At 44.5% G+C, this 12,908-nt stretch overlaps 1 protein-coding gene across 1 annotated transcript in view; it reads left to right on the forward strand.

The window, feature by feature from the left end:
• Positions 1 to 12,908, forward strand: part of LOC118396293 (L-fucose kinase) — a 36,657-nt gene that overhangs the window by 22,064 nt on the left and 1,685 nt on the right. Inside the window, exons 11-21 of the mRNA XM_035790395.2 lie at positions 2,567 to 2,668; positions 2,773 to 2,946; positions 3,080 to 3,153; positions 3,257 to 3,612; positions 3,936 to 4,152; positions 4,331 to 4,497; positions 5,382 to 5,609; positions 7,348 to 7,491; positions 7,898 to 8,017; positions 11,556 to 11,743; positions 12,338 to 12,437. Of these exons, the coding sequence (XP_035646288.1) occupies positions 2,567 to 2,668; positions 2,773 to 2,946; positions 3,080 to 3,153; positions 3,257 to 3,612; positions 3,936 to 4,152; positions 4,331 to 4,497; positions 5,382 to 5,609; positions 7,348 to 7,491; positions 7,898 to 8,017; positions 11,556 to 11,743; positions 12,338 to 12,437 (1,870 nt within the window). The remainder of the gene's footprint in view (positions 1 to 2,566; positions 2,669 to 2,772; positions 2,947 to 3,079; positions 3,154 to 3,256; positions 3,613 to 3,935; positions 4,153 to 4,330; positions 4,498 to 5,381; positions 5,610 to 7,347; positions 7,492 to 7,897; positions 8,018 to 11,555; positions 11,744 to 12,337; positions 12,438 to 12,908) is intronic.

Below are 12,908 nucleotides of genomic sequence, written 5' to 3' on the forward strand. Positions count from 1 at the left end.
ATATAGCTCTTCGTACATCAGCTGATATCTCAAAAGTGCTGTACAGAAACCCAACCTAAAACCCCAAACAGCAAGCAATGCTGATGTAGACGCATGGTGGCTGGGAAAAACTCCCGAGAAAGGCCAGAACCTAGGAAGAAACCTAGAGAGGAACCAGGCTATGAGGGGGGTCCTCTTTTGGCTGTGCTGTTTGGAGATTATAACAACCAGATTCAACAGAAGATATTTGTTTCTTGGGACCTAGAACAAGCATCTCTGTTTTGTCCAAGTTTAAAAGTAGAAAGTTTGCAGCCATCCACTTCCTTATGTCTGAGAAACGGGCTTCTAGCGAGGGCAATTTTGGGGCTTCGCCATGTTTCATTGAAATGTACAGCTGTGTGTCATCCGCATAGCACTGAAAGTTAACATTATGCTTTCGAATGACATCCCCAAGAGGTAAAACATATAGTGAAAACAATAGTGATCCTAAAACGGAACCTTGAGGAACACCGAAATTTACAGTTGATTTGTCAGAGGACAAACCATTCACAGAAAATATCTTTCTGACAGATAAGATCTAAACCAGGCCCGAACTTGTCCGTGTAGACCAATTTGGGTTTCCAATCTCTCCAAAAGAATGTTGTGATCGATGGTATCAAAAGCAGCACTAAGGTCTCAGAGCACGAGAACAGATGCAGAGCTTCGGTCTGATGCCATTAAAAGGTCATTTACCACCTTCACAATTGCAGTCTCAGTGCTATGATGGGGTCTAAAACCAGACTGAAGCATTTCGTATACATTGTTTTTCTTCAGGAAGGCATTGAGTTGCTGCGCAACAACCTTTTCTAAACCACTACACACAGCCTGCATCATAGTCAACATACACTATATATACAAAAGTATATGGACACCCCTTCAAATTAGTGGATTCGACTATTTCAGCCACACCGTTGCTGACGGGTGTATAAAATCGAGCACACAGCCATACAATCTCCATAGACAAACATTGACAGTAGAATGGATTTACTGAAGAGCTCAGTAACTTTCAATGTGGCACTGTCATAATATGCCACCTTTTCAACAAGTCAGTTCATCAGATTTCTGCCCTGCTACAGCTTCCCCGGACAACTGTAAGTGCTGTTATTGTGAAGTGGAAACGTCTAGGAGCAACAACAGCTCAACCGCAAAGTGTTAGGTAACAAGTTCACAGGACTGGACGTGTAAAGCGTGTAAAAATTGTCTGTCCTCGGTTGCAACACTCACTACCGAGTTCCAAACTGCCTCTGGAAGCAATGTCAGCACAATAACTATTTGTCGGAAGCTTCATGAAATGGGCTTCCGTGGCCGGGGCCGCTGCACACAAGCCTAAGATCGATGTGGAAGAACCTGACTGGCCTGCACAAAGCCCTGACCTCAACCCCATCGAACACCTTGGGATGAAATTGGAATGCCGACTGCAAGCCAGGCCTAATCACCCGACATCAGTGCCCGACCTCACAATTGCGCTTGTGGCTGAATGGAAGCAAGTCCCCACACAAATGTTCCAACATCTAGTGAAAAGCCTTCCCAGAAGAGTGGAGACTGTTGTAGCAGCAAAGGGGGGATCAACTCCATATTAATGTCCATGATTTTGGAATGAGATGTTCAACGAGCAGATGTCCACATACTTTTGGTCATAGAATGTAGCTACTATACTAATGCATTTGTAAACCCACTACAATCATGCAGTACAGTCAAAGCAGCTTAGCAGTTACATCGGCGGGCCCCTTTGGCAATAAATTAATCAAACCTAAAGCTTACCTTGACTTGGAAGAGTTCCAGTGTTGGATAGCCATAGCCAGCTAGCTAACATCCTTTTCTGTTTGAGAAGGCTAAACTAGCTAGTTGCATTCAGCTAGCTCTTTCTCTCTTGCTTCTCCTTTATTCTGGAAGAATTGAATTTGTTCATCTGTTCAACTATTGTCTTTCTCTGAGTCAACTACTCACCACATTTTATGCGCTGCAGTGCTAGATATCTGAAGCTTATGCTTTCAGTACTTGTATGCTTTCCAGTACTAGATTCATTCTGCGATCCTTTGATTGGGTGGACAACATGTCAGTTCATGCTGCAGGAGCTCTGATAGGTTGCAAGTCTATGGAAGGGGGTGAAAAACAAGAGCCTCCTAGGTTTTGTATTGAAGTCGATGTACCCAGAGGAGGACAGAAGCTAGCTTTCCTCCGGCTCCACCAAGTGCTGCTAAAGCTACTGTAGACCTTCATTGCAGAATAGTTTTTTTTTTAAATCAATTATTTGGTGACTTGTGAATATATTTAGAATAGGTTTAACTAAAAAGGAACACTGTTTTATTGTTTCACTATTTTATTTTTATGATTTTCTGAGGAGCATTGTCTTCCTCTTCCTCCTCTTAGGATCTTCCACTACGTACTAGGTAACCCTTCCCTCGTAAGGTCTACATAAAGCATAAACGTGTCAGGAACAATAAATTGAATTGATCCCAACCTTGGTCACAACCCTGGACCCAACCCTGGACCAAGTATTGTGTGTGTTTAATATCTGTCCATGTATTTCTGTCTGTGTTGTCCTCAGAATACTCAGTGTGTGAGTGATGGAGGCAGGGTGATCAACAGTGTTCTGGAGGGGGACGTCAGTGTTGCGTCAGGAGCAGTTATCCAGCACTGCCACCTTCAGGTCTGGAGGAACTCAAACGTAGAATAAAATGTGTACTTAAAACATTTATTTCACTGTGTCCCCGTATGCTTGGATGTTGTATGACCTTTGACCTCTTTTCCCAGGGACCAGTGGATGTGCATTCAGGTTGTTTACTCTCAGGCCTGGAAGTGACCTCATCTTCGCACATCCAGCAGCTGGCCTTAACCAATGACCACATCATCCAAGGGCACCACATACAACTGGGAGAGATGAAGATTACTGTTTATACAGTGCTGGGGGCTTACGATGATCTTAAGGTAGCAGGGCGCTGTCTTCTCTCTCCTCCTCCCTTCCACCTTCTTTAGATATTTCACCATCTGAATGGTAGGACTGTGGACAGAGGCTGTTTAGAATGTCTGTTGGTCTCTTACAGACTTTGCCTTCCCATAGATTTCCTGCGATGACGATGGTGCCACCTTTCTGAATCACAGATGGAGTGACCTCTACAGCCGCACTGGAATACAGTAAGCGTGTTAGCTTGATTGCTAACCTACTCTGCTCATGATTTGGACCCTTGGAATGATGAATGTTATATTTGCTGGGTCCCTCTGCTCTTTCTCTCCCTAGGCCTGAGGATCTGTGGGGGTCCGGGAGGTCCCAGTCACTCATGGAGGCCCGCCTGTTCCCGGTCTTCCAGCCGCGGGGTGGTGCGGTGGGGCTGGAGGTGGGGGTGTGCTGGCTGTTGGGTGGGCCGGGGGCACTGGAGCAGTGGAGGGCCGTGTGGAGGCTCTCTCTCCGAGAGGTCCTTTCCCTTACTGACCAGGAGGGGGAGCTGCGCTGGAGGGAGGCGCTATTCTTCCAGGTGGGGAGGAGGAGAGTGATGGACAACTTGAAGAGCCAGAGCGATCGTGGGTTGTTGCCCAGCTTCAGGGCTGCCGTGCTTGGAGGCCAGCATGAGGAGCTCCTCTGCACACTAGACTCCAGTGAGTATTGATGTTCCTTTATTTGACCGTGAGAACACATGGGCATTTACACTGCAAGGAGTTGCAGTGTGGAGGAGTTAGTGTCTCAGGTACCATGTTATTTCTTTCACCTTTTCAACACTTGAAGTTTATGTTCTCTAAATGTGTGTTTTGTGTGAATTCCTGGGGGTGCAGGTGCCTGAATGCATTATACAGGCTCATTTTGCACTCTTGCTGTCAGACGGCCATAAGAATGGAAAAAAGGCTGGTGGAGACCAAGTAGACATACTGTTATCTACGTGCAGACACGCTCTGAATGACAATAGTAATCTTGTGTGCTCCAGTTGCAGCGGGCAGCGGGGAGAATCTGGGAGTGGCGGCCCGCTGCCTGGCCTGTATAGCTGACGTGTTGGCCTGCCTGGCCGGGGAGGGCCGAGGGGGGCTGAGGAGCGGGCCGGCTGCTAACCCTGCCTGGAGCCATGCCTTCTCCATCCTAGAGCAGGGAGACCTGCTGGGTGGCGTCCAGGCCCTGGCCACCGAGAGAGCCAAGTGGCTCAGCAGGTCAGACCCATACTGATACTATTAACTATTAACTGCTGACATCTGCATATGCACCATAATGTTTACTTTCTGCAATATCAATTCCTTAAGACTATGGTCAAGAAGGGAAGGAAACCATTAATTATTATAATACATTTAAATTAAGTCAGAAGTGACAGTGTATGACTGCCCCCTGCAGGCCAGACTTGCTGGTGCGTGCTGCACGGCACTATGAAGCGGCCGGGCAGGTGCTGTTACGACAGGCTGTGATGTTATCACAGAGATTTATCTACATTGGTCAAGGTGAGGTCCCGCCCCTTGGGGAATGGCAAGATGTGGAGTGTCCTGCCAGACTGGACCTCTCAGGTGAGTGTCAACAGCCCTGTTCTTTCACCGCTAGAACAGCGTTTTTAAAACTCTTGTCTTCGGGACCTGAAGGGGTACGCTTTTTGCTTGTTCCCCTAATGTTACACAGCTGATTCAAATGATCAAAGCTTGATGATTAGTTGATTATTTAAATAAGCTGTGTAGCGCTAGGGCAAAAACCCAAATATGTAGCCCTTGGGGTCCCGAGGACCGAGTTTGGGAACTCTGCCCTAGACCTTTCCCTTAGCCAAACTCTAATGGCAAAGCTCTTTTGAGGAGTTATCCCTACTCTTTTAATCCGGGACAATACCCCTAAAAACATGCCGTTAGGTTCTAAATAAACAGAGTAGAAACTAACGGACCTCTAGTCAAAGCTCAAACCAAGTTTATTCACCCATTGTGTCAAACAGCTGCAAAGACGTGTTTCCACCAGCACAAGTGTTTAAACCCCCTTTTAGGTGGAGTCTCCTCCTTTTCTATAAACACTACATCTTTGTTGTTATGCAGGAAGTTAAGTGATGTGGGTAATAAACTGTTCCTTCTCCCTTCATGTGACCTGACCTCAGACCCCATTCCTTACTAATCCACAGCTATTCACCCTTATTAGTGACCGCAACCATGTGATTGCCTTTCCCTTACTTAGTAATATGCCAAACCCCTGGCTCTTATCCAACCTCCATTGACCCCACCATATACATTCCTCATACATGTGCCCATTAACGCCATGTATAGCAAGTATTTCATACTGGAACCCAACAATGCCATGGGATGCTTAGTTTAACAAAAAATGGAATGGAAAGTCATTAGCCTGGTCCTATATCAGTTTGTGTTTTCATTCCACAAAGCCCGTCGGAGTACTTCTCACAATAGGCTCTATCCCACAGGTGGCTGGAGCGACACTCCGCCCATTGCCTTTGAACATGGTGGCGCAGTGGTCAACGTGGCAGTGAAGGTCGACGGGAGACGGCCCATTGGTGCCAGAGCTCGTCGCATCAAAGAGCCCCGTCTGCTATTGGTCAGTTCCAGCGGAGTGCAGGATGATGCTATCGCCATGGAGACAGTTTGCGAGAGGCTGGAGGATCTGAAAGACCACTGTGTGCCATATGCACCTGGTAAGACTTAAATGGGCATTTTTATGTACATTTTTTTGTCCATTTAAAAAAAAAAACATCAAATTAATCAGAAATACAGTAGACATCGTTAATGTTGTAAATGACTATTGTAGATTTTTTTTCTTCTATGGAATATCTACATATGCGTACAGAGGCCCATTATCAGCAACCATCACTCATGTGTTCCAATGTCATGTTATTAGCTAATCTTTTGCAATTATGTTACCACAGCTGAAAACTGTTGTCCTGATTTAATGAAGCAATAAAACTGGCCTTTAGACTAGTTGAGTATCTGGAGCATCAGCATTTGTGGGTTCGATTCCAGGCTCAAAATGGCCAGAAACAAGTAACTTTCTTCTGCAACTCGTCAGTTTATGAAATGAAGGCCATTCCATGCAAGAAACAGCCAAGAAACTGAAAATCTCGTACAATACTGTGTACCCTTCACAGAACAGAGCAAACTGGCGCGAACCAGAATAGAAAGAGGAGTGAGAGGCCCCGGTGCACAACTGAGCAAGAAGACAAGTACATTAGTGTCTAGTTTGAGAAACAGACCCCTCAGAAGTCCTCAACTGGCAGCTTCATTAAATAGTACCTGCAAAACACCAGTCTCAACGTCAACAGTGAAGAGGCGACACCGGGATGCTGGACTTCTAGGCAGAGTTGAAAAGAAAAAGCCATATCTTAGACAATAAAAAGAAAAGATTAAGATGGGCAGAAGAACACACACTGTACAGAGGAAGATTGGAAAAAAAGTGTAATGGACCGACGAATCTAAAAGGATCACAAAGAAGAACATTCGTGAGACGCAGAAAAGATGCTTGAGGAGTGCTTGGAGCCATGTTCAGGGTAAAAGGGATCTTGGAGATGGAAGGCTATCACTCTGTTTTGCAACGCCATGCCATAAACCTGTGGACGGCACTTTTTTGTTGAAGCCAATTTCCAGGACAATGACCCAAAGCACAGCTCCAAACTATGCAAGAACTATTTAGGGAAGAAGCAGTCATGGTATTCTGTCTATAATGGAGTGGCCAGGCCAGTCACCGGATCTCAACCCTATTGAGCTGTTGTGGGAGCAGCTTGACCATATTGTACGTAAGAAGTGCCCATCAAGCCAATCCAACTCGTGGGAGGTTCTTCAGGAAGCATGGGTTGAAATCTCTTAAGATTACCTCAACAAATTGATAACCAGAATGCCAAAGGTCTGCAAGGCTGTAATTGCTGCAAATGGAGGATTCTTTGACGAAAGCAAAGTTTGAAGGACACAATTTACTATTTCAATTAAAAATCATTATTTATAACCTCGTCAACGTCTTTACTATATTTCCTATTCATTTTGCAACTCATTTCATGTATGTTTTGAACGGTAGTGTATGTGGGCCGTGCTGATTAGTTAGTGTGTGTGTGTGGAGTCTTGTGTGGCATTTCCATCTTTTAAAATAAAATAAAAATGATCTTAATAATAATTCTATATCCTTGTGCTGTCTGTTGACTGCTATTGCGTGATCCAGTTTTTCATAAAGGCACATTTCTAGTTGTCATGTTTGATCACTTTGTCTTTGATCGTAGTCCAGGTCATGCTTTGTGATCAATCATGTTGTGGTAAAACTGGCAGCTGTCACTGTGAACACTAAATGCTCACCAATTAAAAGGGTGCGTGAACAGAATTGATGTCTTTACGCTACACCACATCTCTGTTGGTCATATCTGGTCATCTGCTCCTGTGTGTGTGTCCCAGCTGCCCTGTTGAAGGCAGTGTGTGTATGCAGCGGCCTGGTTACCTATCCCTCTCGGCAGTCCCTGGATGAGCAGCTCCTGCAGCGCTGGGGCGGAGGGGTGGAGATCCACACCTGGTCCCTCCTGCCGCACGGTTCAGGACTGGGTAAGCAGAGCAATGGGTTGTGCTCAATTGGGCATGTAACAGAAAGAATTTTGACATTTTGCAAGACATTGGAGAATGTTTTGCAATGGAAAATGTATTGTCATTTTTATTAGAGAGTCTAAGTAGTCCCTCCCTGTTTCAGTCTGTTTTTCTTCCATTTGGTGCCTAATGCACATGACCATGGGCCAGTGTCAGCGTCTCATAACACATAAACCACCACATTGTCTCTTGTTGTTCTGGTGCTGCAGAAAAAGCAAAAAACACTACCTTGTCATCAATGACAAGTGGCACACATTGCCCACTCACTCCTTCACCCTTCTCTCCCCTTCCCCTCACATCCCCTCTCTCACTCTTTCTCCATCTTTCTCCCCATTTTCTCTCGCACTGCTTGTTGTTGCACCTGCAGGTACCAGTAGTATCTTGGCGGGAGCGGTGCTGGCAGCCGTCTATAGATGCACGGGGCGAACGTACGACACAGACTCTCTCATTCACGCTGTTCTCCACCTGGAGCAGATGCTGACCACTGGTGAGACAACACGCACTCACAAAAACACATACAGTGCATTCAGAAAGTATTCAGACCCCTTGACTTCTTCCACATTTAGTTTGTTACAGCCTTATTCTAAAAGGGATGAAATAAATACATATCCTCGTCAATCTACACACAATACTCCATAATGACAAAGTGAAAATAGGTTTTTAGAATTTTTTCAAATGTATTAAAAAATAATTAAAAACGGATACCTTTAAGTATTCCGAACTTTTGATGCTCAGGTGCATCCTGTTTCCAATGATCATACTTGAGATGTTTCTACAACTTGATTGGAGTCCACCTGTGGTAAATTCAATTGATTTGGAAAGGCACACACCTGTCTATAAAAGGTCCCACAGTTGACAGTGCATGTCAGAGCAAAAACCAAGCCATGAGGTTAAACAAATTGTCCGTAGAGCTCTGGGACAGGATTGTGTCTAGGCACAGATCTGGGGAAGGGTACCAAAATATTTCTGCATTATTGAAGGTCTCCAAGAACACAGTGGCCTCCATCATTCTTAAATGGAAGAAGTTTGGAACCACCAACACTTTCTAGAGCTGGCCGCCCAGCCAAACTGAGCAATCGGGGGAGAAAGGCCTTGGTCAGGGAGGTGACCAAGAACCCCATGGTAACTCTGACAGAGCTCTAGAGTTCCTCTGTGTTGATGGGAGAACCTTCCAAAAGGACAACCATCTCTGCAGCAGCAATCAGGCCTTTACGGTAGTGTGGCCAGACGGAAGCCACTCCTCAGTAAAAGGCACATTGCAGCCCGTTGGGAGTTTGCCAAAAGGTACCTAAATACTCTCAGACCATGAAAAACAAGATTCTCTGGACTGATGAAACCAAGATTGAACTCTTTGGCTTGAATGCAAAAGCTTCACATCTGGATGAAACCTGGCACCATCCCTACGGTGAAGCATGGTGGTGGCAGCATCATGATGTGGGGATGTTTTTCAGCAGGAGGGACTGGGAGACTGAGGGAAAGATGAACGGAGCAAAGTACAGAGAGAGCCTTGATGAAAACATGCTCCAGAGTACTCAGGACCTCAGGCTGGGGCTAAAGTTAACCTTCCAACAGGACAACAGCCCTAAGCACACAGCCAAGACAACATAGGAGTGGCTTCGTGACAAGTCTATGACTGTCCTTGAGTGGCCCAGCCAGAGCCCGGACTTGAACCCGATCAAACATCTCTGGAGAGACCTGAAAATAGCTGTGCAGCGACGCTCCCCATCCAACCTGACAGAGCGTGAGAATATAATACAGGTGTGCCAAGCTTGTAGCGTCATACCCGAGAAGAATCGAGGCTGTAATTGCTGCCAAAGGTGCTTCATCAAAGTACTGAGTAAAGGGCCTGAATACTTGTATAAATGTAATATTTCAGTTTTTTGTTTTTAATACATTTGCAAAAATTTAAAAATAAACCGTTTTTGCTTTGTCATTGTAGGGTGTTGTGTGTAGATTGATGACCAAAATAAAACAATTTAATACATTTTGTAATGGGGCTGTAGCGTAACAAAATGTGGAAAAAGACAAGGGGTCTGAATACCTTCCGAATGCACTGTACACAGGATACCATTCACATCCTATGCTGTGTGGCTCAGGTAAGGCATGGTGCTTGCAACGTTAGGATAGAGGGATCAATTACCGCTGGGGCCACTGATACGAAAATCTATTCACCCACATGTGAGTTCCAAATATCTGTCCCCAAAGCATGAGATGTTTTTATGCTTGTGAAGAATGCCTTCACTGTTGCAAAATGTGATTGTTACGCATCAGGACAGTTAACCCGCTCTGCCCTTAAACCATGGCGTGCTGCGTGCTAATTATCTATAGGCAAACAAGGCTTATTTAACAATTTGAATTGAGGTGTGTTTCGCCCTCCTCAATAATTCACATAGAAGCAGCCCATTTCACTGTGGCGAACAATTTACATTTGTCCGGCACATTGTAATGCCTCAAACTTCTCTCTTAGATGAGAGCCCAAGCACTTCCCCAGTGTTTCTTAGGATCAAGAATGCAGACATTTGCATCTCCAGTGAGAACAGAACCTGCACTAACTTTTTTCCCCCTGGCGCATTTTCCGACTGGCGTACTGACATGGCTAGAAGGGAACCATTTTAGCTAATCCTAACCCTTTTCCTAACCTTAACCTAATTCTCTTAACCTGCTATGTTAATTTTCCTAACCTGCTACGAAAAGTCAAATCTGACAAAAGCTGGGATCCCTTCTAGCCAAAACCCTGGCTCCCGTGTTGCCTTCATTGTTCTTTTCCTTACTTATAATAACTTTGGATTCTTGCATAGATTGTAATGGACATGTGTGTAAAATACTTTTTTGAAGGTTGTACTGATTATGCTGAGCTAATGCTAAGCTACAGGCACGTCCCAGGGGCTATGAAGCTGAAGCATCAGTTTAGATCTTTTTCTCACAACCAAATATAGAAGAGGGAAGAGGAAGTCCAGTCGTTAGTAGTGAAACTGGGCCGAGATTCTGGTCATTTTCTCATCTATGAAACATCTGGATCTCAATACATTTTTCTGTTCCCAAAACTAGAATCCGCTACAAACACAGTGCACTACGTTTTATAGATTTGACACTTTTCCAAAGTTAAAAAAAAAATGGCGTTGTTTAAGAATGCAAGTTCGAATCAGAGGAGGTGCTCCCTGACTGAAAATGCAAATGTACGCTACAATGTGCCAATAGGATCTCACTAGCTCCTGCTTGGCTTTGCTCACCTTCTTCATTGTTCTGCCCACTATGCTTCATTTGCTCCCACTGTAAACGGCACAGATAAACCAGCTTAGGTCCGTTATAAATATATTTTGCTAAGCTGTTTGCCGGCTATGTGTGGAGCCATGTTTGTTGTCATCATTCAATGCATTCTGAGTCACGAAAAACGTCTGTCAGACAAATGATGTTATAGCAAGGTGAAGGGATGGTTCACTCGAGAACTTCTGGAAGTGAATGATGTCTTTAACATGCATACTGCAAACAGACCCAACTCATCTTGTTACCTCTTATCTTTGGTTGATGGGGGGAAAAACAACCATGGCGGCGCGCACAACTACACACCATCGGACTACTTTAGACTTTTAGAAAGGGCTTTACTCAATTATTTTGATCACTGGTGAGCTCACCCATGATGTGATGAAGTGTAAATAGTTATTGTTAATTTATATATTATGGTTTCTATCAGCCAAGAGTTGTCTAAATATGACAGCTTGTGTCTCTTTTCTCAGTTAGCGCTAGGACCAATGTAGCCTATAAAACACAATGATAATTGCAACATTGCTTTGTGATAAAACAGTGTGGCCAGCTCAAACACCTCAATCGGAACTAGACATTCTAATGAAGTGTTCTAATCACACCGGTTTGAGCGTACACAGCAGGGACCACCCGTGTAAAAGGGTTTTAGGTCGCTTTGGATAAAAGCGTCTGCTAAATGGCATATTATATTAATAGAATATGATATGTTATTTGTTATGATGCACTCATTTTGTTTCCTTCTCTCTCCCGATCTCCCTCCTGAGGTGGTGGTTGGCAGGACCAGGTCGGAGGCTTGGTGGGGGGAGTAAAGGTGGCGCGCTCCAAAGCCTGTCTCCCCCTCCGGGTGGAAGTGGAACGTCTCCCTCTCTCCGACGACTTTCTGCTCTCACTGCAACAGCACCTCCTGCTGGTCTACACCGGCAAGACTCGGCTTGCACGAAACTTGCTGCAGGTTAGCCATCCAGCCTTCCACCATCCACTTATTCAAAGTCACAATGTTAACCCCTTAACTTTATACCATTCATTGAAAAGACTGACTTTTTGTACTTTCAAAAAATTATTGTAACTTATAAATCAGGCCTTTTAGTCTCTATTGAGTTTAAATCTCCACTGTAATAAATCCAACACTTTTTGACTCTGTGTGCTAGAACACCTTGTTTTGTGCTTTTAGTCAAGTTTAGGGTTCAACAAATCGCTTTGGGATTTAATGAGGTTCTGTAAAGTTCCTTTTCATATGTTTTCATCAAGCATCCACACTTCCTGTTTCCACAATAATATTTCTGATCACTTCCTGTTTATAGTGTACAGTTGTGGTAGAACACTTCCTCTCAGTGCTGCAGGCATTTTGTCATTTCACATGTACCATGTATTTACCAGCTGAAATCTTTCAAAACTACATGATCAAAATAGTATGTCAACTTCTACAGCTACTTAGAGGAATAGCCAAGGAGAGGAAGCAACTTCAGACTACTGAGCTGTACCCCTGGTACAGTTTGAAGGATGTTGGGTGTCTCGTCTCTAAAATGGCTCACATGTTGTTGTGCAGGACACGGTGCGGCGCTGGTACAGCCGTGTCCCCTCCATCGTGGAGAACGCCGGGCAGCTAGTGGACAACGCAGAAGAGTGTGCCCGCGCCTGTACAGAAGGTGAGAGGGAGGGTAATGGTCTTTCAAACTCGTACTTAAGTGGGGCTGCATATTTTAATTGGCAGATTTGTTTTCTAGCTGCACCTGTTTTGAGATGGGCGCATGATAATTTGTCACCCTCAAATTATTTTGAGAAAATATACTTTCTATTTTATTCAGCTTTGTTCAATTGTATTCTTCATACTAAAAAATAATGCCACGGAATTCTAAGGAAATCCTGTCTGCTAAATGAAGTAGTGTAGCCCACAGCCATTTGGCATGGCCAGATCAGGACCTAACATCAGGACAACTCGGAGTATGCTATTCTGTTCTTCTGAAATATACATTTTCTTCATATCATGTTTCTTTAGTCCTGTCTAAAATACATAATGGATTTATTGTGATGGTGTATTACATGGATTTGTTAGACTTTTCAAAAGGTAGACGTTCAAAATGTCTGCATCAGTGGCTTGTAGGCTATGCGTGGAAGCC

Source organism: Oncorhynchus keta, chromosome 17, assembly GCF_023373465.1.
Source record: "Oncorhynchus keta strain PuntledgeMale-10-30-2019 chromosome 17, Oket_V2, whole genome shotgun sequence".
Lineage (NCBI taxonomy): Eukaryota > Metazoa > Chordata > Actinopteri > Salmoniformes > Salmonidae > Oncorhynchus > Oncorhynchus keta.